This window comes from Apteryx mantelli, chromosome 7, assembly GCF_036417845.1.
Source record: "Apteryx mantelli isolate bAptMan1 chromosome 7, bAptMan1.hap1, whole genome shotgun sequence".
Classification (NCBI taxonomy): Eukaryota; Metazoa; Chordata; class Aves; order Apterygiformes; family Apterygidae; genus Apteryx; species Apteryx mantelli.
The window spans coordinates 42,490,741-42,516,716 of NC_089984.1; the positions used below are offsets into that span (position 1 = coordinate 42,490,741).

Consider the following 25,976-nt stretch of genomic DNA (forward strand, 5'->3'; position numbering starts at 1 on the left):
TCCCTCACCCACTGAGCAATTTGTTTCATCATAGAAGGCAGTCAAGTTGGTTAAATGTGATTACCTTTGGTAAATCCATGTTGGCTTTTCCCAGTGACCTTCTTGTCCTTTGTGTACCTGGACATAACTTTCATGGGGACTCTTTCATAGTTTTCTCAGGAATTGAAGTGTGCCTGACTGGACTGTAATTTCCTGGCTCATCTTTTTTGCCTTTTTTGTGTTTTATATTTGCCCTTCTCTGGTCATCTGGGATTTTTCATGATCTCCATGGTCTTACAAAGATTGATACAGTGCGGCTCTGTAATGAGGTCAGGCAATGTCCTTAGCACCCTGTCAGGTCTTAACAACCTGTATATACCCAGTTTCTGTAGGTGGTCGTGACCTCAACCCTCATCTGCTATCAGTGGTGTGCCGTTTGCTTTGTCAGTACTTCTTGGCTTAAAGGCTTGGGGGCTGACCTCCTCTGTGAAGACTGAGGTGGAGAAGGCATTTAGTGCCTCAGTCCTTTCTGTGTCATTTGTAACTAACTCGCCAGCCCCATTCAGCAGCAGACCGACATCCTCTGATGTATATGACACATCTGTGTGTCAATAATTGAGAATCGGTTATCCCATCAAAAAGATTCCCTGCGGCGTGCAATTGAATGGGACAGATCCTGTAATGGGTTATGTCCTAAGAAAGCTAAAAGTTGATATTGTACTACCCAGAAGAAAATTGTTTAAGACAGGAGAACCCTATGGCATAATGGAGCCACAGAAGCCAGAACGCATTTGTGCCTTTGTCCTACTACTCTCTGGTGGTACCGAAGAGCAGAGGCATGCAGGAGCTATCTCCTGGTGTAGGGTACCACGAGCATTGCAGACTGGTGTCGCTTGAAGCTGTCTGGTGCCATACTGACGTTGAGTTAGAGCTGGTCCTAAGAACCAAACAATTGAATCCAAGTCCCAAGTGCTTCCCTATGTTGAGCAAACTTTGACTGCATCATCTGTCTTGCAAACCGTAACTTGTTTGTTAATTGTAGTGTTTGCTGTCTTCTAAATAACAGAAATAGGTGTAAAATGATTTGTTTAAGTATCACCACTACCTAGGCAAGCTTTCACACTTAACATGTCTGTGTAATATAGTGCATTATATCATATACATGCCACCACCAATTATGATTTTCCAGCTTTGCTTTCAAAGAGAAGTTGAGAATTGAATGGTTGGCTGCTGATAAACTAATCTGCCAGAAATCCAATTATCTAACCTTATTAGTCACATCAACAAGGGTTTAAACCAGCTCCACTTCCCCAGCAGATGTGTAAACCTCATGATGTGTGGGGGAGGAATTTAAATTTAAATTTTTTTGCAGAACTTTAATGCTGTGATGGCTTGTGTTATAAATGGACAGCTTTCCCCATCACTGTTCTAATTTCAGTATGAATTGGTTTGCCTGGTAAAACCAGTAAGAGACAGAATGGGCGTTTCTGTTTTTCCAATATATGTAGCCCCAAGGAAAAAAAAGATGATGAATAACTTCCTCTGTTTTTTACCGAACTAAATTAAAGGCCCACTGAATTAAAAGCTGGAGTTGCCCAGTTTTGTCCTCTCCCTCTTGAGGTGCTTTGAAGCCTTATATAGGCTTCAAAGTAGCCTGTACCTCAAAGCATGGATCTGATGCTAAAGTCTGTGTGGGACTGAAGCTTCCCTATAGAAGAAAATGCCTCCTTCTCTGCTCTGCTTTTTTCCTTTGCCTGTTTTACTAGCAAACCCTCTAGATCAAAGAGAATATGTCAGAGCCACAGAAGTGATGAAAGAGAATTAGTTTGATTGTTCAAGGGCTGGTCAGGTGATGGCAATGGATCCCATGGTGACTGCAGGAGAGAAACTTCATCATGAGACAGTCATTCAGCTAAAATGTAGAATTCAGCCAAGAGCTCCTGCTTTTGTTACCTCTTCCGTCCATCTGTTGCTTCCTATAGGTCTGTTTCTTATGAATATTCTTGTTTGTTTGCCTACCCAAAACTTTAACTTTTCTTTTCTCTACCTGTCTCATTGCTCATCGGATTTTCTGCGTGTTTTGAGTTGAACCCATTCACAGAGACATCCAGTCAATGCCAGAACTGGTACAGAATAAACCGTGGAGGAAGCAGGGAGGAGGAAAGGAGAGGTACCTGTCTTTGGCAGGAGTGAGATGTTGGACATGTCCTCCCTTTCTCATGGTATTGCACCATAAGATTGCTTTTAATTGCTCTGGTAATTAGTAGAATTAGTAATTAGTAAAATTAGCTTATTTTAAGAGGCAAAATCTATTAACAAAATAAGATAAAGAATTAAGTCAGAAGCAGTTTCCTTCCCCTTCTTCCACAATGTTATTACATTTCTTGTTGAATAATGTGGAAGGGAGGACCCTTATCTGTAAAAAAATGAAATCTGAGAGATGTGGCCCCCCTCCACTCTGCAGTAATGAGCATGAAGAAATTATGAGTCCTGTGTCTCAAACTTTAAGGCTGATCAGCACTATTAAGGAGAAGCATCCCAGTGTCCGATGGTGATAGCTTCAGTGGTGTAAAAGGAGCAGCCTGAGTAAGAGCCCTAAGAACACCGCAATACAGCTGTCCCATTTTGCAGAAGAAATTTGAATAACATTTAGCAGAATAGAGCCATGGCCAAAAAGATAGAAAAATCATATAGGAATGCGTAATAAATGAGTGCATAATACATATGATTACAGAAATAAAACTACAGATACAGCTAAAGTACCTTAGCTAGTGTTTTGTTATGAAGAGAAATAATTGAGTAAAGATGAGAAAAAATGAGGAGAGACATTTTTAATTCATTTCTAACAGATAACAATAAATCCCGGTGTCATCGAGGCAGTAATACCAGCATTTTTATTTGCAGTGTCGTTTCCTGTTGGTTATCAATGAGTTTCAGATTAATATAATTCTCTTTAACAAGTAGTAGCTAATTTATCTGAATATCTCTCAACTTTTACAACCTATAATTCATTATTAAATCTTCTTACCGCTTCTAAGCCTTGTGTTAGCATCCGTATCCCCGTGTTATAGATTGGCAGACAGAACAGAAGTTAATGACTTCTCCAAGGCTTTGTGATGCTGCATATTCTCTGTAATCCCACCGAATGTGCAAATTAAATTAATTTCAATAAGTAACCTTTTTAGTTATCTAAGGTTGAAGTGTAAATGTTTTTCCTTGTTTTCTGGCCTTTTGGAGAATACAGGTCTCTCTCCCTCAGCCCACCTGAAGCACAAGCGAAAAAGATAGTGTAGTAAGGCCAGTGACCTCCAAAGTCATCTAATGTTAAATGGCCGCTTGATCTATTTGCCAGCTAGAGTGCTGTGGAAAAATAGTAAAAGGATCAGATGAAACTGTTGGGAATTATCACCAAGTTTCATAGCAACCTTTGAACAAATTTTTACAGTAACTGTGTACTATTTCTGTATTGGAACTAACTTCTAGAGCTGTTATCTGGCACTTTTGTATGGCAGATTCAGTATTATCCCATATCTAACCATATTTATAGCACATTGGAGGGTTGAAAATGGGAAGCCATCTACAGGTAGAATTAGATTGTCCATCAGTGCTACAAATGTAGCCTAACCATACTTTAGAGTAAACCTAAAACCAAAAATGATTAGTTGAGCTGACGCTAGAAGCAGCTAGATAACTTGCATCAATTTGTAACCACTGTTTTCTCCAAGTGGGAGATTGTAGCAGACAGATGAAGTAATGGATATAGTCTTTGCCAAAGTTCAAACACTTACCCTGAAGAGAAGCTGAGATCTTGGTCAGCTGCAAGGAAGAGCTGTTAGTAATTTCCAATAATCTTCCTAACATCACCCCTCGGGCTTTCACTGTCAATAGAAAGATATGAATCAAACTCGTAGATTGTGCCAGATATTCCCCAAGCCTCCAGAAAAAGCCTCAGCAAGGGTCACTGGCTCTAACATAAGCACTGAAAATTTGGCAGTTCTTCACTTAAGAATAAATTTCATTACAATAATTGCAGGCGCACGTTGTGTTGTTATATATGTTGTAAAAAGTAAAGGAAAAAAAATCTTCATAGAGAATTTGTCAACAGATGCAATGTCTCGGAGTCACTGGTTTTTGTGGGCACCATTCCTCCTCAAATCATGGAAGGCAATAGCTATATAGACCACAACTTACACTGATGCTACCTTCTTCTCTGGAGAGACCCAGAAGAAATTTTAACTATGTTAAATAATGTTTAGTGATCCGACTTGTATGATCCAGACCATATCAATTGCTTGGTAAGTATCAAGAGTGATCAAAGAGCAAAGCCGCTGGTAAAGGTCCTTTCTCTTAAAACCACAGAAATGCCACAACTCTAGCTCTTTTCAACCCCGTTGTTCAACCCAAGTGGGCATTTAGGGAGATAGACTGAAAAAGCCAGCATCTATAGAAATCTGAGTAAAACTGATACCAAGAAAATGCTCCAGATCCTGTGTGACAAATTTAATTGCTGTTCTTCATATGAGCAATCTCTTTCTAAAAAACACATCCCCCAAAGGGCTAATGCTGGCAGCAAGTGTCATTTTTCACATTGGTGTAGAAAGTCAATTTCTTTCTGTGTCTTATTAGAGAACATGAATTTTGTGACTTCTTTGTTTCATTATTGTATTGCCTTAGTGTTTTACTTGACATGTCCTTGTACTGTGGGAAACATATTTCAGCTTGTGTTTGCTTCGTAGAGGGGGTGGATTGCATTATTCTTCTTTTTCTCATTTTCCTGTCATTTTTTGAATAATGAATTCACTGTATTAAGAATCTTATTTCACTTCACTTTTCATTCATTTCTTCCCAAAGAAAGTACTGCAGCGCTGGAACAGGTTGCCCGGAGAGGCTGTGTCATCATCCATCCATGGAGATTTTTGACACTTGGCTAAAAGAAAGTCACAGTTGGCCTGATATAGTGTGGCAATAATCTTGCTTCAGCTGGGAGTTTGGGCTAAATGATCTTTGAGGTCTTTTCCAGTCAGTGTTTCTATGATTCAGTGGTTCGTGTGGGGTATGGAAAAGGACCTTCAAAATTTCTAGAACTCATGTTTTAATCTGACTTGGGGGGGGGGGGTAAAATCTGGCCAAGCAGAGCAATAAAAATTGTTTTAAGATGCAATATCTGTTGTTTGGTTACTTAGTCGATTTTATCACTGTGTGCACAGTATGATGTAGTTAAGGTTTCCTAGCTCTCTTCACTGTAAGTTCCAGTTTTCAGTAATGCCACTTTACCAAACTTTACCAAACTAGGCAATTTTGCAGACTGGATGTCTGTTCACCTATTTGGTTGGTTCTGAAATTACATTTTGGGGTGTTGTTTGAGACCTGAGCTTTGGTTGCCTTGCGAATCTGCTTACTGGCCCAGCGGAAATTGGTTGGTCTTTTTAGTTTCCAAGCTCAGGCTGGGGTTGCGCGGTGGCCAGATGGCACCAAGGAGGCACCAAGGAGGCGGAGTGAGGCTGGCTTGAATTACGCGTATTGTAAAACTTTACCTTGTATTTGCACTGAGCAGTAGGTAGATAGCTTGTAGTCATTGAGCTTGGAATATTTTTGCTCTGTTGTTAAGATGATTCTGGCTGGTTGCAGGTGGTATGTAAAAATAAATTTCCCAACACAAATGCTGAGGAAACAAAAGCTGGGGTGCACTATGAAGGTAGGAAATGATGTGGCTGTTACTGTGATTGAATGCTGAAAAGCTCATGGAGACGTGGAAAGGGAGACAGAAACAGTGCTGGATGTGGCTGGGGATTTTGACATTGCTGATGTTTAGCCTGTTAAGAGGTTCAGAGATTGAGTTGTCCTATTAAAGAGTAGTTTTTCAGGGTTCTTTGTCGTAGTTAACACAAGGAAATCCTATATAGCAATGTAGGTTCCTGCCTTAAATGCATTTTTCTTAGCAAAGAAGGAACTTCTCCACAGTCTGTGGCCTGGGCGTGAGTGTTCGGACCGGCCAGGGGCTTCGACTGGGCAAGGAGCTCCCGAAAGCGAGCGGGCGCACCCAGGCTTGGGGTGGACGAGGAGCTTCTCACCTCCTCACCGGTGCTGCTTCGGGCTTTGCTCTCTTGAATCCACCCGTATTTCACCGTGCTGTGTCCACGTGGCAGTCGGTTCAGGACAAAGTGGTTATGGCAGAGGTAAGGACGTGTCTATTTGCTGTTTGATTGAGATGCCGTGATACCCTCTGTAGGCAGAGAGAGAACTGTGTGGGCAGAGCGCGAAGCGCAGCGTACGCTGGCAGGAGGAGATTGGTGGTGGACGTGGCTACGGCTCCTCAAAGTGATATAAATTACGGTGCCGGAACGCGCTCTCTTATCGTCAGAGTTTCATCATGACGGCACTACCTTGGCAAGGGATATGTGATCTCACACTCTCGCTGACATAAATATGCCAGCAGAACTTTATAGCGTGGACTGAAAAATGCAGTTTCTCTTTAGAGCCAAACCGATCTCAACTGCGCTGCCAGCCAGAGGAAACAGCTCGTCTTCTCCTGCTCCTGCATGTGCCTGATCCTGTGGGAGATGACTCCCCATCCACACTGGGTCACGTTTGCTGAGCAGTTTGCAACCCGCCGCCAGCTCGGACCTCCGCGTCGCCCATCTCCGGGCCACTTTGGGAAGTCTGTCCCTTTGCCCGGGTGCCCATGACCAGCCCTTGCACGGAGGCTGCAGTCCTGTCTGCGGCCGGGCTGCGGGGACTTTGCCTCCTGGCACGGACATTTTGCTTTTTGTCTTCGAGGTGGAAATTTGAGGAGAATTTGAGCACGGCCTAGGCTGCAGCTGGCTCTCGAGACGTGACCTCCACTGCGCAGCTCTTCGAAGCTATGCTCGTTGCCTCCTTGCCGTTGTCCCTGGTGAAGGAAGTCTGGCTTTGCTTACCGGCTCTCAGCAAAAGCCTGGAGCCCGACTTCTCCGGTTACGGGAAGCCCCTTCGTTCCGCTCGGGCAACACGAGGTGGCTTTAACGTAGGAGTTCATGCTGTTGTCGCCGTCAAGTGGATACTTTGGTATGAGGAAGTAGTTTAAAAAGAATAAGAAGTGCCGTTACGTTCCTGGTGCAACTTGGAGGTGGTGAGCCGTAGCATTGGGAAGGAGACCTCATAGCTAGGATGGAGGTGCAGAAGCAGGTGCCAGGGACCTCTTGAAGGGGCTTTGCTGCTGAAGCCAGAGTTTGAGGAAACGCATCCTCAGTCTGGCAGTACATCAGGCTACAGACTGTCCATTCCTTCCTCATCGATGCATCGTGGGCCCTAGTCAAGGTAGCAGCAACAGGCAAAACCCTCTGCACTCGTTAAAAGTCCAATGAAATATCCAGTTTGCATTTAAAATACATTCCAACGCCCACTTCAGATTGCGTTCTTTTATTATGTCCTAAATAAAAATGTTGTTACTCTTAAGCTGTTTGAAACAATTTCCTTCCCCTCTGCAATGACTTATAAACAGTTTACTGGGTTGTGCCACAGGGTGAGCCAACGTCTCTGTGCTAAGGAGAGATGTTAGCGGTGCTAGGGTGTGCATCCAGCTGAATGATGCAACTGGCTGAGCAGCCGTAGGTGTTATATGTCGTCAGAAATAGAGCTTTCGGAGCTTTTATTTATTTTGCTTTTGTTGCTCTTATCGTTATTGCAGGGGACGCTGTGTGCTCTGCCTTGTGTCTGGTCTTTTGCTGCTCTCATTCTTGTCATTTGTCTCCCTGTTTCGTTTTTTCTATTGCAAATATTTCAGCTTCATTTAACAACATGACCAATGATTTCTTCAATGAAAGATCCTTGTAGGGCAGTAGATCATAGCAGATAAAAGTCTAATATCAGGGACTGCAAACTCTTAAAGGCAATCAAGCTTTAAAACATCTCACAGAGATACCCAACCAATCTCTGAACCATTTAGGCTACGGTAATAATGTGGCATATTTGCCATCTGATTATTTACGCTTGCTTTGTTTAATTATAGTTTGAAAATGAGATCATCACAAAACTGGATCATGAAGTGGAAGGAGGCAGAGGAGACGAGCAGTACAAAGTGTTATTTGACAAAATGTAAGTGTTGATCAGCAGCGGGATTTATGTCACCATAAAGTCAGGAGAGAGAGCAATTAGACTACAATGAACTTTGTAGCCCAGAAATAACTAAAATCTGTTAATGATGCACAATATTTAAAATTGCACCTGAGTCAAGCTCTTTTTCCTGCGTGTGATTAACAAGGCATCTGTAATTGTTTCCTAGTCTCCTGGAGCACTGCAGGAAGCACAAATACCTTGCTAAAAGTGGAGAAACTTTTGTGAAGCTCGTTGTCCGCTTGATGGAGAGGCTGTTGGACTACCGGACCATAATGCACGACGAGAACAAGGAGAACCGCATGAGCTGCACCGTCAACGTGCTGGTGAGCAAGCAGAGGGGACCAGCCCCGTGGCGGGGTCCCCTGCCACGTGCTTCGCGTAACGCCTTTGACAGGAGGCTCGGTTTGCGTGTTAGTTTGCATTCAGTTTTAAAATATGTCAATGTTTTTCTTTTTTTGAGAAGATAAATCTATAAATACAGTGGTTAGTGAATATGTAATTGATTTTAAGGAAGGCTTTGGGAAGGAAAGTTTCAGGGCCTAATCTTTGAGGGCTGGTTTTTGGCACTCGCTGTTAATACAGAAAAATACTTCCACACGCAAAATGATGGGGTAATATGCAGTTTACTCCTGTCTTTATCACAGTTTTTAGAATCCCGTTTATATTCTGCTTACGGCTCAGCTTCAGTATTCAGAGTTTTTGAACAAATTGGAGTGTTAAGATTTCATTCAAAGAGGAAAAAGTTGGAGTTTTTTCCTCACTAGCATGACATTTCCTTCTCTAAGTTCCAGAAATGCTGGAGAATCTACTTTAGATCTGCTAGTCTGGGTCGCTGTCAAGTTAAAGACCGGATAAACTTTTGTCCGTTTGAAGCAGAACTGGGAGCAGCAGGCAGTTTTCCTCACGAGACACACATCATGCTTTCCTGTGGAAGCATTAGAATATGAGATTTTACTAGCGCAAAATGAACCCCTGTGGAAAAATTATGTTAAAATACATTTTAGAGCCCTCTAAGCTGGTACTGGTTAAATTAGATTTTTTTTCTGCTTTATTTTGTTTAAACTTGTGGCGCACAGCATTTGTGGCCTAATGCGATACGGCTGCGAGGTTTCATCGAGGCCGGTTTGGAAGGATCCGGGTAAATGATTGGCAGCTTTAGCGCTTGCGAGCAGTGCAAACGTCCTCGGCGCGTGCGGCGCAGCCTTCGTGTCCCGCTGAAACGGGCTCCGTTAGGGTGGGAGAGGGCGCAGAGGCATCAAATCAGGAATTGCGATTGGTTTTTTAGTTTGTTTTTCCAAAGGAGGGGCAACAACAGACGCTGGTTTTGGGGGGAAGATGGAGCCATGTTAAGTTGAACGCATGTTAGTGTCAAACAGCTGCCCAAGCCTCTCCCAATTCTTGCTGATTTAATGCTGCTTCCCGAGCTGCATCGGAAGGACAGGGCAGCTGGCCGGCAGCGTTCGGATAAAATGGTTCTACGCTATTATTTCCCGCAACACAGAAGTCTCTTCTACTTCAAAAAAAAAAAAACCACAAAAAACACAAAAACCCCAAAGACCCCACAAATAATAAAAAGCAGACTGCAGAAATTCCAGGCGAGGATGGTTTCGTTTGGTTCGGTGTGTCTTTAGAGCAGAGCTCCCAAGAAGCGAGCGGGTATGCCAACTATAACGGCACATTCGCTTCGTTACGAGTCATTTGCGAAGCAGCACATGGTATTGATCATATTGCTGCGGTTCTCTTCGACGGGAACAGCTCTATATTGGACTTACTCATGTGGTAGTGGCTACCCAGGCTGATTTATTTATTGTTTAAATTTATCCTAATTCAGTGAAAGATAAATTTCTGTCTGTTTTGTTTTCTTAGATACATTTTAACTTTTCAAGGCAAACTTCAAATTAGATTCAGAAGTGCCTTTAATATCTTGCCCAATTTATCATATCTTGTATTTACAGTATTTGTAGTGTTAACTAGTTTGTCTCAAGACCAGAGGCATTCAGACAAGTCTTATGGGCAGGCGATGATGATGTGTGGCATATGAAACCACATAAATAACGCTATTCTAACTTTCTATTTCCAAAGAAAATATTAGAATCCAAGAGCAGATGATGTATTACTCAAGTAAGGTTTCGAGTTTTAAATCCATAGTACAACAGTTACTTAAAAGTTAGGGCTTTGTACATTACCAAATTTCAATTGCGAGTGGTTAATGGTGTGTGACTTGCAAATGCCAGCAGCAATTTCTAGCAACACTCTGCTTGCAAATTCTTAACCTTTGCAATGAAACATAAGCCCTAATATGCTACATCATGAAACATCATCACAGCATTAGCTTTTGTGAGTTAAATAAGTTGTGTTCTATCGCTGGAGGCAGATTTCATTTTGCAGTTTTGAGACTGACGTTATGCAATTGTGAATTTTTAATTTAGAGTATGTTCTGTGTAGATTTCTGACTGTGAAATCAAAGACCTTGTAACAAAATTATTTTGCATTTCAGAATTTCTACAAAGAGATTGAGAGAGAAGAAATGTACATCAGGTTTGTAAACATGACCACTGACAAATTTTGCTTGACTTACTGTAGCGTAATTGGAGAAAATTATGTTTCTATTAAGCAATCATTTGGGGGTTGGAGGGGAAGAAGTAATGAAAAGCATACCTGTACTGGGGCTTATGTACATTGAGAACAGTGAGCGTTAGAATTTAGACTCCTGAGCTTTTTTTTTGTATCCCTTTTCTAACTTCTTCAATTTTATTATGATGCCTTTATAAAGAAAATAAGTAAAATTAAGAAAGAAATAATTTTACTTTCTGGTGACTTACAAAACATATGACTGTTGGAGGGGAAGAAAAAGCACTATCAATATGATGACTGATACTTATTTTAAATTTAAAACTTTTAGCAACCTTTCAAATTCTATTTTTCGTATGAAGTAAAAATGGTAATATGTTGTCGTGCTTTTTGTAAACCTCAGGGTTCCTAGTCCTCTATTTTTACTTTGGCTTAAAATTAGCTAGGCCGATGTGCTAAAACGATGATGCTTGTGTTTTTACTGCTATTTTTGGTGTCTAAATATTATTCATGAATTCATTCTCAGACGCTGCTTAACTTTGGGGAAAAAAAAACAAGTGAAGAGAATCCCCTTCCAGGGGAATGATGATACTGAAATTAAGGGGCAAGACCTGGATCTATCCCCATGTCTGAACAATTAGAATAATAGAACAATACTACTTAAATCTGTATTGAATTCGTTACTCTTCACAAGTCATTTATAGGTATTGGAAGAAAAACGCAATAGAAATGCAAATGGTCTGAAAAGGTTGTCTGAAACACCAAAATAGGAGCTTTAAATAATCCCAGATATGTTTAGCTATTTAAGCATAGAATTTAACTTTTGTGATCTGCAAAACAAATTATGCTGTTGCATTTTAAGAACCAATGCTTGTGTTACTTGTAGGTATTTGTACAAACTGTGTGACCTGCACAAAGAATGCGACAACTATACGGAAGCTGCCTACACATTACTTCTGCATGCAAAGCTTCTTAAGGTGAATACTGAAACACACTGGAAGTTTTGGAAATCACTGGTTACCAGTAACCAATAGCAGAATTGTTTCTTCGGTTTTGGGAACTGATTAACTATCTGTGCTTTGCTTCTTCCTTCGCAGTTGTGTATTATTGCACGCTTAATGCATGCCGAGGCAAAAGTCAACCCTCTGTCATTAGTGTATAAGAGCACGGTTTGCTGATCTTGATCTAAAATGAGCAGAAGTGCAATCAAGTAGAGACCACAGGTTAAATTACAAAGCCAGCTGTAATGTAAAATACTTTTAAATAGGACAGTTATGTAATCTGTGGAAGCATCTAAGCATGTATTGCAGTAAACTAGCCGTCCACCGGCTGCTTTTGCAGCAGTAGTGCAGGCGAGTTGAAGAGACTGCCCTTGGGTGCCGTTAGGGATCTGTAAATTTAGTTTTGATTTGGGACAATAAAGAGCAATTCAAGTGGTCTCTTTCCACGTTCATGCCTTTAAAAGGTGCATCTACTGTTAATGCAGTGATAGGCAGTTTACAATACTCTTAGAGACATACCCGTATTGCTATTCTTCGCAGAATGTCTTGGTGTAACCTACATGAAGAACAGCAATATAAATAAAATTGTACATATACAATGTGTATATACATGGTGCATCTAAATAAAGCATTTGAGTTTTTAACATTATATAGTGACAATCAGCCCTGTCTGATCCTGCAGAAATTTCACTGAACATGTTTTTGTATGTGGAGTTGTCTAAAACTTGCAGCTCGATGACACAGCTGTGTCACAGATATCGGAGCACGTGCCAACCGTGTCCCCTGCGGTGTCACTTAGAAGGATTTCAGCGGTACTTAATAGCAGGCGTTTTGTTTTGAAATCGCATCTTCAATATAGCGACATCACCCCGCTAAATTAGTAGCAGCGAGTTTTATCTTTAGGCTTTAAAAAAACAGTTGATAGAAAAGCAGAAATCTAAATTTTGTAAGAGTCGGTGTTTTCTGAAGCATTTGTTTTAGCCCCGTTTCACCCCTCCAGCTGCCCACAGTGAAATCTCCCTCTCCCTCTCCGGGGACACCTGCAGCTCTCTGCGTCCTCCCGGAGGGCGGTTTGGCCACCCAGTTCCTTACGCGCAGCCCGAGGCCGAGCGGCGCCGCTCGTAAGCGGGCAGACACCCAAAAACAGAATTAGCGAGAGCCGCATTTTCCCCTTTACCTGTTTCTTATGCCAATGGCACATGTATTGCAAGCCATATGTATTACTGCAGAAGCTATGCTAACGGTACCTCCTTTCTTCAAGGGATTTTATTCCATTCTGTGCAGCAAATTATTCTTAGCAATCTTTGATTTATTCTAAGCAATCTCAAGAGAAATGTTAGCATTAAAAAAATCTATTTGGAAAAGTTGCAGTGGAAGGAGTGGAATGAAGTATGTTTAAAGGATGCATTGAGAATTATTTTACTTCAGCACTGCATAAACTGCATCCAAACTGCAATAAGACTAAATATGGTGCAAATCATACCTCTCCAAGTTAAATTAAGACACTTTGAAATATATTCACTCCATTCTAAAACTGATTGAGGATTGCAACACAAGGGAAACATCAGTAAGATTCATCTGGCGCATAAAAGCACTGTAGCAATATTAATATTATTAATATTACTAAAAGCAGGGGCAGTTGGGAGTTACTTGTTTGGTCATGAAATTTTCTGTGCCGCGACATGTCTTGGGGAGGTGGAGGGTTGAGGAGAGGACTTTGACACCTTCAGTCGCCCAGAGAGGTCCGGTGAGCTGCCTGTGGGAAGAAGTTTGAATGAGTAACTAGCCGATCCTGTGAGCCGAAAGATCTCTCCTATTCCCAGGAGGAACGTAAAACGGGACCGACAAACTGCATAATACTTGCTTATCACGCCTTGCATGAATGAACCTTTTAGACAAGATAAAGCCTTCCCTTTATAGGTGCCGCATTTGCTTGAAAATGATGGAACGAACAGTGCCATAAAATGTCATTCTGACTTTTACCCATTATGTCCTGAATTCTTTAATCGATATTCTTTATATGACCTTAAATTAGAGTTTAGCCAATTTTTCTTTCTTGCAGCATGTCTTCAGAGACTGGATGAGTATCTTAATTTACTCCCTTTATTTACCTGAAATAAATATCCAAAATAAATCCAGTTTTCTTCTCTTCCAATGCAAATCAATAGAAGATGGGAAACATAAGGGTAGTATTTATCCTGCCTTCTCAAAACTCAGGAGAGTGTTATGTGTTTATCCGTAAATACACATATGTTATAATTTGGAGGTCCTTCATGATAAGTGGATATCGATCTATCTAAAACAATATCCTGTCATTACCATGAGTTAGCAGTGGCCGGAGGAGCTCGGTGTTGCTTCCGGAGTAGCAGCAAGAAGCCCTGTGGCCTCAGTATTGGGGTGTCTGACTGGAAGCTATCGAGTGCCCCCGGATTTTTCTGGCACAGCTTGAGGACAGGTTTTTCAGTGGCGCACGGCATTGGCGTGTCTTTCATCTCATGGATTTTAATGGGATCACGTTTGGGTCAAGACTTAGGGCTTTTGAGAATGCCGAGGCCGGGGACAGCGACGGGACTCCGGACATGTGAGCAGGGAGGAGGAACAGCAAGAGGCTTTCACCTGTGCAGACAGCAGCGGTGGGATAGCTACTGTAGTGTTATTTTATGTGCATATTTTTAAAGACGGGTTAAAAATTGGAAAGGGTTTAAGAGTGAGCCATAAACAGCGTAAGAACTGGAGAAAGTTTCTGTCAGTGGGAAATTTTTCTCTGGCTGGCCTGTCAAAAAGAGATCAACTTGATTTGCGTCGCATGACTATTTTCAGGGGAAGAAAATAATATTGCAGAGCTTTCTAAGGCAGCTGAGATAGGAACGAAAAGTTCAGAACTGTAGTCAAGACACATCTACATCAGACAGCGCGTAACCCCTGGCAGACGCTGCCCGGGGCTGGGGTGTAGTTCTCATTCCTCCTTGTTTCCACAAAAAGACAAAATACGATTTTGTAAGATATACTGTAGCCAGACATAAATTATACTTTATTCAGGCACAAAAATCTTGGCCAAATAAAGAAGTAATTAGGCAAAATGTCATATACAGGAGCTAAAACTAGATGATATAACAGCACTGACTAATTCCGTGAATAAGTCTGCAAATTGCTGATCCTTATATGGGTTTGTTCCTGTCTGGAAGCTGTACCATTTTATTTCCGTGGGCAATCTTCCTTCTATGGCAGCTTTGCTCTTTAGAGGAGGAAGGGGGCAGTTCTTTTAATTTCTTAAATTTTTTTTTAACTTGGTTTCTTAAGGCAACAAGTCACATTGGAGCTCCTGTCCCAGGCTCTTTTGCGATCAGTGAGAAATTCCACTTGATTTGATGGAGTTTTGTGAGCCTCGAAGGTATTAATTTCCTGCCAGCTTTGTGCACATAGGTAGCTACGTAAAGGCAGGATATACTATTAGCATCCAGAGCAGGGAGAAGCTCCGTATTGTCTCATCTCCAGTTAGGGAATAGTAGTGGATGGAGGGAAGAGAGAGGAGGAAGAGCTGGTGTCAATACTGTAGTCCAGCGGTTTTGGCTGAGCCCTCCCTCACTAGACCCTCGAATATGCCGGTGTTAGAGGGAAAGCCCTAGGGAATTACTCGGTCTGCTTGGATCTAGGCAGTCAGTGAACCTACAGTGGTAGTTATTTACTCCCACGGTCTTCAGGGTTCATCTCGTGGTCAAGTCCTCCAGCAATCTGGAAGAGCAAGAGCGTCCAACGACATGCAGGCTTTATAATTTTGGTTGCTCTTTTCCATGCCTCCAGAGATTCCCGGTGGAGCTTAGCTCTTTAACTGCCATGTCTACAGCCCTTTCCGCTTGCATTGATGCAGCTTGGCTTCAGGGTTTCTCCCAGCAAAAACCTGCTAATGCTGATTTGATACCTAGCAGGCTGTGCCGATCGGCAGTCCAAGGTCAGTCTAATCGAATGCATTGGGGAGGAGAGGAGACCGCTTCAAAAAGTTTCCTTTTAGCTGATATGTGTAATTAGCCTCTAATTACAGCATTCAAATAAATGATCCTTGTGCCCAAGGAATCAAATTACACAACTGCAGTAAAATCTTGGCTATTGCATTAGCTGCGGTATCACTTTTTAAAATCAAAATGTGTATTTTAATTAGCCTAATTTTACTGCCCCATTTCATCACTTTTGATCTGCTTTCATTTTTCCCCTCTTTCTTCCTGTATTATTTAGTGGTCGGAAGAAGCATGTGCAGCACACCTTACCCAGCGGGACGGATACCAGGCAGCTACTCAAGGACAGTTGAAAGATCAGCTGTATCAAGAAATTATCCATTACTTTGACAAGGGCAAGGTAAAAAGGGAAGAAAAAAGTCCAGATACGTTTCATTGCTTTTTTTTTTTTTCTAACTGGAAGTCAAACAGTAAACACAGCTTGCACCAAGTGACCTTCAGGGAGCTTTAAACTTCTTACAAGTTATGATTTGGAGTGTTTTATTTAAACAGTCTGCCCGCTAGCACTTAAAGATAATAATACCAAAAAAGTAATAGTAAAAAGAAGAATCAATGGTACATTTATAAGTGCTGTGTTAAGGATAAATGTATGTGCATATGATGCTATGGAGAGGGGGGAAAAGTAAGTAGTGATGCATCTCATTTGGGGGAACTTATCTTCTTTGGCAATTGCAATAGCCAGTGCTATTACAGCTATTCAGGCTAGTGCTTCAGCTGCCCTTGCTTATTCTTGCGTATGCAAAATAATTCCCTCAGAGAATGGATGCCTGTCTGCTTCGTACCATAAGAAGGTGGAGGAGAGAATGATCACATGAGACTATTTCTTTGCAAGTGCTTCTTTTTTGCAGGATGAGTTTGGATTTGACGTCGCATGGTGGGAAGGGGTGGGTATTGGTGTTACCTGTCCACAACGGTGAGGGCTTGTAGCTCCATAGACAGAAAGAATTAGAGACATATCCGTGTTTGGACATTTCACGCACAAAATGTTTAAATATAGGGTGGACATTTCTGCACCAGAATATTTCAGAAACATGAACTCAGGTTTTTAAAAGCATTTTTTGTTGCATCAATGTAGTGCAAACGAAAATGTCATTTTCTGGGAGAACTTGAATGTTATCCAACCACCTCATATTACCAAGTGAGTTTTTAGCCAAGTCATATTAGCATTTTGATAGAAACTTTGTTTAAAAGGTCAAATGCTATACCTTATCTTAATGCTATGTTTAGAAATGGTTGCTAAATGATGCTAACAAATTTTAATTCTAGATTGCCATCGAGCCGGGCTATTCAAACAGGACAAGTGTGACTAAGTCCTGTAACTGTGCCAGGTGTCTTTGTGCATGTACAAGGAATAGCATTTACTTCCATGACACACTTCTGCTTTCCAGAAAACTCCTACTAACCCTTAACAACTGTTAAGAAGAAGAACCTAATTATAATTTGGGTCATATGTGATTTAAAAGTAGATTGATTTTAATATTACACTCCTCTCTTGAAAGGAAAAGGCAGAAGTTGCATATCTTTACGTTGTTGTTTTACATTTTTATAGGTTTGCAGTTACTCTTTTCTGGTGCTAGTGTACAGTGGATGGGAATTGCTCTGCTGAACGCCAGGCCACTGCATTTTAGCTGTAAATTAAAAGCTATGGTTTCTTTTCATCTGTACCGAAAACAATCTGTCTTAAGGTTGTATGCGCCCATTTCTGCTGATAGCACTAATGAGCTGTTTATATAAACAGCAGGCAAAATACCTGCTGCTTACTTTTCATCGGGTGCCCCATTACACAGCAAGGCATCCACGCTCGAGAGAGCGTTGTTAGACCGAGCAACCATTCTTAATTTTTTTTCAGATTGTACAGCTAGAAATGAGGGAAGGATCTGTCTACTTGCAAAAGAAACAGCACTGAAAGTGCTGCGCCTACCCCTTTCCCTCATATTTAGATAAACAGTCTTCATTATTGTAAAATGTGTTGTTTTGGTTGTATACTGTATTTATTGTGAGATCGAGGGAACCGCCGTAGTTGCTTAATCCCATCTCCTTTGCACAACTTAGGCCATAGGATTCCTGCTTAATTTTTTTTGTGAGCAAACAGTTCCTTTTTAAAGCACTCTTTTCCTGATCAGCTGAGCTGGTGATAACAGAATTTTTCATATCCTTCAATGAAAAGAAAAAAAAATCAATATGCACTGAGGATATGAATATCTTCCATGAATTTTCAAAAGTCAGGAAGTTCAAAGCTGAAGTTTCCGCAGTAGAATTAAGGTATTTTTCCTCTGAGAATTAAGACACTCCTCTCCTTTGGGATGTGCCCGCATGAGGTCAGATCAACTTTTTACATTTACCAACGCAGTTTGCAAATTTAGTCCAGCAGTTGCTTAAACTGTGCCATGCCATGATCAGTAACACACCTGAAATAGCATTTGCTGGGCGTTTTTGGAATACTGCTGCCAGATGCACTAACCCATTCATGTCCTTTACCAGACTTGCCCAGCTGTCTCCGCCCGACGGTTCCCTCCACGTTGATCCTACCACTTGCTTTCTCTTCCCGTAAAGCTATAAGAGATGTTAGCAAAAGGCCTTTTTACACTGGGGAGCGCAGAGCTGCTTCCAGGCTTTTACAGGCGCTCCATAATTTTTGTTTTCCAGTTGAAGCAGTTGTGAGAACTCCTCTCCTTCTGCTTCCCCTCCAACCTGCAAGACTGATGGGAAGCGGAGGACTCGAGGGGAGAGGTGGACGTGATCAGCAACACAGCGTAGGAGGAATGGAGGAGAGGGGCCTCCCAAAAGGCAACACTTGGGATTAAAACACGGGCGTTTTTTCTAACGGGAGACATAGTTCAACCTCCCGACAATCACGATCCTTCTCTGGTACCGCAGTAATTTCCCAGGAGGAATCCACAGAGCATTTTCCTTGTGTAGAACAACCAGGAAACGTATTCCCCCAAAATTCACATTCACGGTGGGGTGAATTTGCGGGAAGGCGTAGTCGTTCGTATTCGCTATACACAGAAGTGTACCTCTTCTAGACCAGAAGTAGCTGAGAAATTCAGAATATAATAAGCCTGAGTGGGGGCTTTCACTGAATAGCGTTTTGGCTGAGAAGACTAGCCTTTGCCGTGAATATCCTCCTTTTGTAGTCTGAGACACATTTAGTATTCCTCCTTCTGATTTTTATTTTTAATAGATTTTTCTTAGCAGTCTTGCGTTTTGACTTATATTTGACCTTCAGTCCTGAAAACAGTATTTTATAAAGCTGAAGCACATCCTTAACCCTTATTAAATTACCATTTACAGATATAATTTCTTTATTTTGCTCTCCTACTTTACGGATTTGATTCCTTTTTCAGTAATTCTTTTCATTACCCTTCTAAGCCCCTCCTTTCCAAAATAATAGTTTTCTTTCTCCCCTAGATCATTCATTCCCCTTCTTTGTGTTGCACTTTTCCGTCTCATCTTCATCTCTCTGGGCTTTTGTCCTTAAAAGCTTTATCTTCACATTTATCACTGCAGTCTAACTTATCCTTTGAACCGCTCCGAAGTGTTTGCTCTTACTATGTTTTGCTGAAGCCTTGTAATTTCCAATAAAGCCCTTAATCCAGGGACTTTGCTGAAAATTGCTAGGCTTGAGCATATCGTGATGAGAAGGAAGAATAGTGGCAGTAATAAAGGGAGGTGGGGCGAAATTCCGCCTGTGTGGAACCGCTGGTGTTAGTCAATGCTAATATATTCCCGGAGCCAGGAAGTAGCGTAGTGTCTTTGACAGAGGTATCACTTATGAGCAGACTTGGGCGGTCTCTGCAGCCCTAAAGGAAGCAGCAGCCTTCTGGTTCCTTCGCAGTAAAACGTACGAACGGCAGCGGGGTTCGAGTTTGCCGCTGGCTGCCGCAGTCCGTAAATCAGCCGTTTTCCACGGCTACTTCAGAAATTGAGAGCGCTCGTCCCAGAGAGGAAAAAACAAATAACTGCACACTGCTCCCTTTGCCCCCCCCTTCCCAAAAGCTTTTGCTGTTTTGCTGGAGCCACAAAACACCAAATATTTGAAAATTTTCAGTAAATGCTGTGCTTTTGCCTTCAAATGCCTTTTCCAGTTCATGGGATGTGGCAAGAAAAGCCTTTTTTTTCCAGCTAACAGGATACTGGAGAAACTCACCGGCTCGCAAAGCGTCAGTGCAAGGCTTACGTCCAGCTTCTATCCCGCTTCAGATCTTACGCCCATGCAGAGAGCAGCCTGGCTTCAGAGATCAAAGATGCAGTGTGTGATCACCTTCCAAGTGCATGCAGCAAGTTGTTTTAAAGGGTTTCCAACCATCTGGCACCTCTTAAATACAGTGCCAGCAACAGCGAAATATGTTGTTTTAATGTTTCATTAAGAATATTAAGCTTTCATAACAGTTATCTAATATTATCTGAAGTTTAGACAGTGTTTATAATTCCCCTAATACTTCAAAATGCTGCATGATAATATTCTTATCCTTGAATATTTCATTTTTATTGGCCATTAACTCAGCAGGAGCTAAAAACTATCCTAAGATCCTCCGTTCCTGCTATTAAGGAACTCAAAAATGAAGTTGGACACTGCAGTTCTTTCTGGGCAACGAGTAATCTGAACTTCAAAAATAAATTATACTGCAAATTTTTCCATGGAAAGATCTCCTTCTGCATCTTCAAAGTCTTCCCCATAAAAATTTGCAGCCTGTGTCCACACACCTAAATTTAGGTTATGCACATTTTTCTTATGCTTTCAGCATAAAAGAAGCATTTTTCTTCCAATATCACAAACCTTTCGCTTGTACCCTCTCTAGATAAATTGTTTCTTGCATTAATGAGTTGTACATCACAGAAATCCCGTGTTGTAGCTCCCTGTGCGGCTCGTTCCTCCAGAAGACCTGCCATGTCCTAGGCAAACCTGGGAAAAGTTCCAGTGTGGGAAATCTGTGAGGCAGCAGATGGGGAGTTACTGACCTTCAAGAATATAGATTTCATTTATCAGAATCCTTTGCCACAACCACGCTGTCCTCACCTGAATAAATTTGCTCTGTAGTAAATAGAGAAATTTTGCAGAGGATTGTCCAGGGTATTTTAAACGCACTGTTCCCGTTTGCTTTGTGATGTTAAAAATAAATTACTGGGTTTAGTTTTGTTTTCCTGTTTCTCCGCACAGCAACACTGCAGGTGTTTTAGTCCAGTTGGACAAACGATATAGAGAAAAGCCAAGTGCTTAATTGACTTGTGGACCTTGGAAGTTCAGGGCACTTGACATTTTACAAATTGAGTCTTATAATACGAGTCCTCACTGCTCCTTCGCGGGATTGAACTGGACAATTGGATTTCAAAACAGAGATGCTGGAGCAGAGCAGCATTTTTAAGAAGTAGTAACAGCAAAAAGTGGGTCCTTTGCTCAAATTCCGTGGCTGGAGGAAGTTTAGACATAGGCAAAAATTGAAAGAATCTTATCCCGTAGTTGGGCAGTTCTGTCACGTATTTGTAGCATAATAGCAAAAAAAAGGTTTTATCTGCGATTTATGGCTGAAAGCATTCCATTTAAAAGTGACGTGACAGAATATAATTAGTATAACTTGTAAACTAACTTTTAGAGAATTTTATTAAAAGTAATTTCAGTAATTTAAGTCAGAAACAAATGCTGTTCATAGTATCTGGGGGTTTTTTCCTATTCAGCTACAGTTACAGATAATGGAATGGTTATTAAATGGAAGAATGCTAGGATTGTGCGACTCCTGGGTGTGTGTTCAAGATAAACTAAATCTATATCATATTTAATTTGAGGATACATTTTTTAGGCTCTCTGGTCTGCAGCATTTATAAAATTCATTATTAATATTTATATTCAGGAACATCTAAAGCTTTTGATCAAGGTGGGGGAGGCTCCTTCTGCTCAGCTCTGCAAAAACACAGCCTCTGCACTGGAGTGTTTACAGGCTTGACTGGCAGGGATGGGAAGGGGAAAAAATTCACAAAAAAGATGTAGTTCTGTCAGAGTCGTAATTTAATCGGTGGCGGAGCCAGGGGTAGAACTGAGCCTGCTGCCTCCCAGCCAAGGGGCAGCTCCGCATCCCGCCTCGCCTCCAAGTCGCGCGTGAGCATTCATCGTCTTTAGCATCCCTGCGCTACCTGCGGACATCTGTGGTGGCAGGTACAACGCAGCAGGTGCAACGTTGGTGCGACTCTAAAATTATACAGACTACCATTTATTTCAAATCCTGTTCACCATGAAGCTGCTTGACTCGGATCATCTACGAATGTTTCCCTCAAAGGCAGAGGGAGCAGAAGTGCTTCTGTTTTGGAGGGTGACTAGTTAAATTTGGAGCGTGCAAAGAGCAAACGGATGCAATGAAAATTACGGCAGCGCCGTTTTCTTTGAAATGAAAATGTGCAAAAGAAGTTATGGATGACTGAAGTTAAAAAGGAGGTGGCATTCAAAGTGAAGAAAGGTTAAATGATTTTTAAAAGGGTTCACTTGCTGACTTATCAAACAACTATGAATATTCGTTTACTTTCTATAAAGTGGTAGTATGTTGCTCCTCTGAGCCAAAATTAACCTAGCCTAAAATGTAAGAATGTGCTCATTTTTTCCCTAAATATTCCTTCACTCTTAAAGTCATGTTAATTTTTGTTTAGAGATAAAAATATATTTCTGTATCATCATTCTAGATTAGACATATAGTCTGGGTAAAAACTTTGCAAACCTTCCATTTTTCAAAAGTTGTGTTGCCGAGCGTACAAACTGCCCTGTGATGGTCTGCACATGTGGATGCCTCATTCTGGTGCTTGTAACCAGGCATTCTGATGCCTTTTTTCACCTTCGAAGCACTTTACAAACATTGGGTAACTCGTGCTCATTCCAGTCCTCTTCCCTAGGAAAATAATATTGTGAACCCTGCTGCAGAAATGAGAAAAATCAGATAAACTGTCAAATATCACCTGAAGTCACAGAGAAGCTAATGCAGGTAGCAGATGCAACATCTCATGAGCTCCTGTGTCAAATTAGGTCGCTGTTCAACTTCCATTTGCCCAAGTGTCCGTCCCGTTGGAGAAAATGCATTCTTTAGGAGGCAGAAGCTCCCTTTTCTCACTCAGACATACCAGCAGCTTCTGGGGAGGTTCCTGGCCCATATTTTCTTTCTTCCTTCCCTGACTTTGCGAGCATCACCCATGTGTCCCTGTGGCCTGTTCGACCCCTTAGCTGGTGCACAGGTAAGGTCAGTGTTGCCGGCAGTCACAATAATACCATGAGCCTTATGAACCTTTAGTGGTTTGGTTTGGTTTTTAAATCCTCAGCGTCTAGAATTAGGGAATTTCCTAAAAGTCTTATTTTTCCCAAGTTTTCCTGAAAGACTAATAAATGTGATTTCAACTTGTAGATCAAAAAGCAAAGAAAATTTACCCAACATTTATTATTTTTAGCTTTGAGCCATGGGATTTTTTTTTATTATTTGTGTATTTGGGGGATTTTTTGGGCTTTTTTTTTTTTTTTTTTTTGGTAGAATGCTTCTGGTTTGTGCAGTGAGGTAAAGCAGGTCTCTACGGGACAGACACAGGAACTGGTTGCAGTCATGAAGGTTTCCCAGGAGCGCCATTCTGTCTCCTCTCCTCTCCTCCCAGCATCTAGCTCTTGTCATCTCTACAAAGCTGGTGATGCTTTATCTGAAACTCTTATTTATTTATTTATCCCCCCTCCCCCCCATAAGGCAGATGTCTTTGGGGAGTGATGGGGAAACGTGTCCAGCCCTTTCCCTCAACCCTCTTCCAGCCTCCCGCTCTTTGGAGCCACAGCCATCTCTCTGTATTTCACCAAGGCGAGCAATGGGTGGCATGATAGCGAGAAGAATATTAGGTGGTGTGGACAGGGGATTTAAATTTAAGATGAAGAGTAATATGAAACAAATTAATTTATAACTCATTCCAGCTCTCGTATTTTTTTTACAAAGCGAGGTCGGCAGCGCCAGCCAAATTTCAGCAGCAGAGACAGACCATCAAGTTTGGACTTGGATTTCCTGGTGTGCTAATTTAAGCACCTTTATGGTTTGGAGTGATGCTTTACATTCAAAGCAAAAAAAAAAAAGAAAAATACACCTTTAAAAACATTCTTGCTGCTCCTCATTAAGACTGTTGGCTTCTGAAGAGCTGAAGGATATTGTTAAATTACTTTGGGTCAGTTGAGACAGCTGCTGAATTTCATGGTTGAAGAACAAGAGAAGAAAAAGAGCCAATGGAAATATAATGAATATTTGTTGAGAGCACTATCTGCAAGTTGCCTGTCCTGTCTAATATACATTATAGATATTAGAGATAGTAGGGTGATTATAGACTATAATCAATCAACAGCATTTATCTGAAGTCCTAGGTTCTGGGTTTCTTGGTGGGCAGGCCATGTTTACCCATTACTGCATCTCTAGTTGGGCTAGCAGGAGTCGTTTTATTTCTGAAATAATTTGATCATTTTGCTTGATTTGCATTCAAGAGAGACGTGTGTGGGTAAAGCTCCCGCAACTATTTGGCACGTCTTATGCATAGTGTTTTCAGGCATGTGACACAATACATTTTCCTGTGTTTTATTAAGATTTATTTTATTCTGATTTTGTCATTTAACTAATGTATGTAATTAAGGGGGGTTTTTGTTTGTTTTTTGTGCTTTTTTCCAACAGATGTGGGAAGAGGCCATTGCCTTGGGTAAAGAACTTGCAGAACAGTATGAAAATGAAATGTTTGATTATGAACAACTCAGCGAGCTACTGGTAGGTTTTTTAAAATAACATAGACACTGTAACAGATTTTTCAGGTTTTAATTTCTATGCTTTTAGAATAATATTGAAAATTTCTCTTATGTTAATAAAATGCAAAAGCATAGGGTTAGTTTGGCTTTTTCGGACAAATGCTGATTAATTGACTACCACTGAAGTGTCTGAAAAGGATATATTGATATATATGTTTTTAACCTGGATGAAAAATTTTGCGATCATGTTAAGCTGATTTATTTGGCATATAAAAGGAAATCTGGAATTTAAATATAGATGGGAACATGAAAAGTCCCCATTCTCTTTCAAGTCTTTCCACATTCACGTTTCTTTTTTTAGGTATGAGTAATCCCCAAGCACTCCCGTCTAGAGGTAGTTATTTTTGCCCTGCCGGTACCCATTCGTTCTGCCTGCGCCCTTTTCTCGCGTGCTCTGCTCCAAAGAGATAAATGGCAGCTGTCACTTTCACGCCAAACTTCTCCACCAAATTCACACAAGTCAGTACATGGTTCCAGTTTGTTTCAGAAAATTTTTGGCTTTCAAATTTTTGAAACATTTTGTTCTCATTTTTTTCCCCTGTGCACTCACCAGAGTACCTCTTCCTTAACTTTTTAATTATTTCTCTGCTTTATCATGGTCTATTTTAGCTGGACACTAACATGGTGTCATTGCACCCTGTTTGTCCACTGATGCTCAGCTTGAGATTGCCTAGGGGCCATCTCTCCAAAAGCATTTGTTGGAGAAAAAAGGTGAATCTCACCCTTCCCAATTTTATGGTTTCTTTAGTCCTTTACATGCCCTTTTCTTTTGTTATTTCCCTTCTTGATGGTCCTCTTTCTCTGGTAAACAGGCATTTTAACTATTTTTGGTTATTTTGGGCTGTATTTGTTTGCCTAGCCAATGGGTCTGCAGCCTGGTTTCCTGTTGCTTTTTGCTCCAGGCGGTGAAGGATGTACAGACAGAGCATTTTGTAGGTGCTATATCATTCAAGAAGAGCCTTCGCTGGTCTGCTGGCAGTGCTGCTGGCCACAGAGCCCAGGATGCTGCGTTCAGTATCGAATATGCTGCCTTCAATATAAAAGTTCTTCTCCAGCTAGAAATTGTGGTCATGTGTCAGATATGATCATTCAGCAATAGACAGCTAAGGTCCGAGTCCCTTCTTGTTAATTTTCCGTCATCTTTTGCTTACAAATGAAATATGAAAAGCTTTGTCACTGAGGCAACCGCTCTTTGTCATACTTTATCCATTCTTCGGAGCAGAAGCTTGACTTTGCACTTCGTACATTGTAGATGATGGCCAAAAACCATTGAGTTACGGATTTTTTTTTCCTTTTCTCTCATGCACTAAATATGCCATTATTTACATTAGGCGAATCATTTCAGGAGACGCAGTGGTATAAACCCGATGTAGCTCATTTGCCTATGTAAAGGAAGCTCGCCCATTTCTAACACGGGAAATGTAGAACTCGCACTTCTCGTACTTGTCAAAGAACTGAGTTTACGTGTTTATTTAGCAGGAGAAACTGAGGGAGACCCATATCAGTGGTTAATACCCTAGTGCCTTGACC

At 41.3% G+C, this 25,976-nt stretch overlaps 1 protein-coding gene across 1 annotated transcript in view; it reads left to right on the plus strand.

The window, feature by feature from the left end:
- The window catches only part of DOCK1 (dedicator of cytokinesis 1), a 310,679-nt gene that overhangs the window by 239,155 nt on the left and 45,548 nt on the right, over positions 1–25,976 (plus strand). The window contains exons 34-39 of the mRNA XM_067300378.1: positions 7,967–8,052; positions 8,240–8,396; positions 10,571–10,611; positions 11,531–11,621; positions 15,876–15,995; positions 24,319–24,408. Of these exons, the coding sequence (XP_067156479.1) occupies positions 7,967–8,052; positions 8,240–8,396; positions 10,571–10,611; positions 11,531–11,621; positions 15,876–15,995; positions 24,319–24,408 (585 nt within the window). The remainder of the gene's footprint in view (positions 1–7,966; positions 8,053–8,239; positions 8,397–10,570; positions 10,612–11,530; positions 11,622–15,875; positions 15,996–24,318; positions 24,409–25,976) is intronic.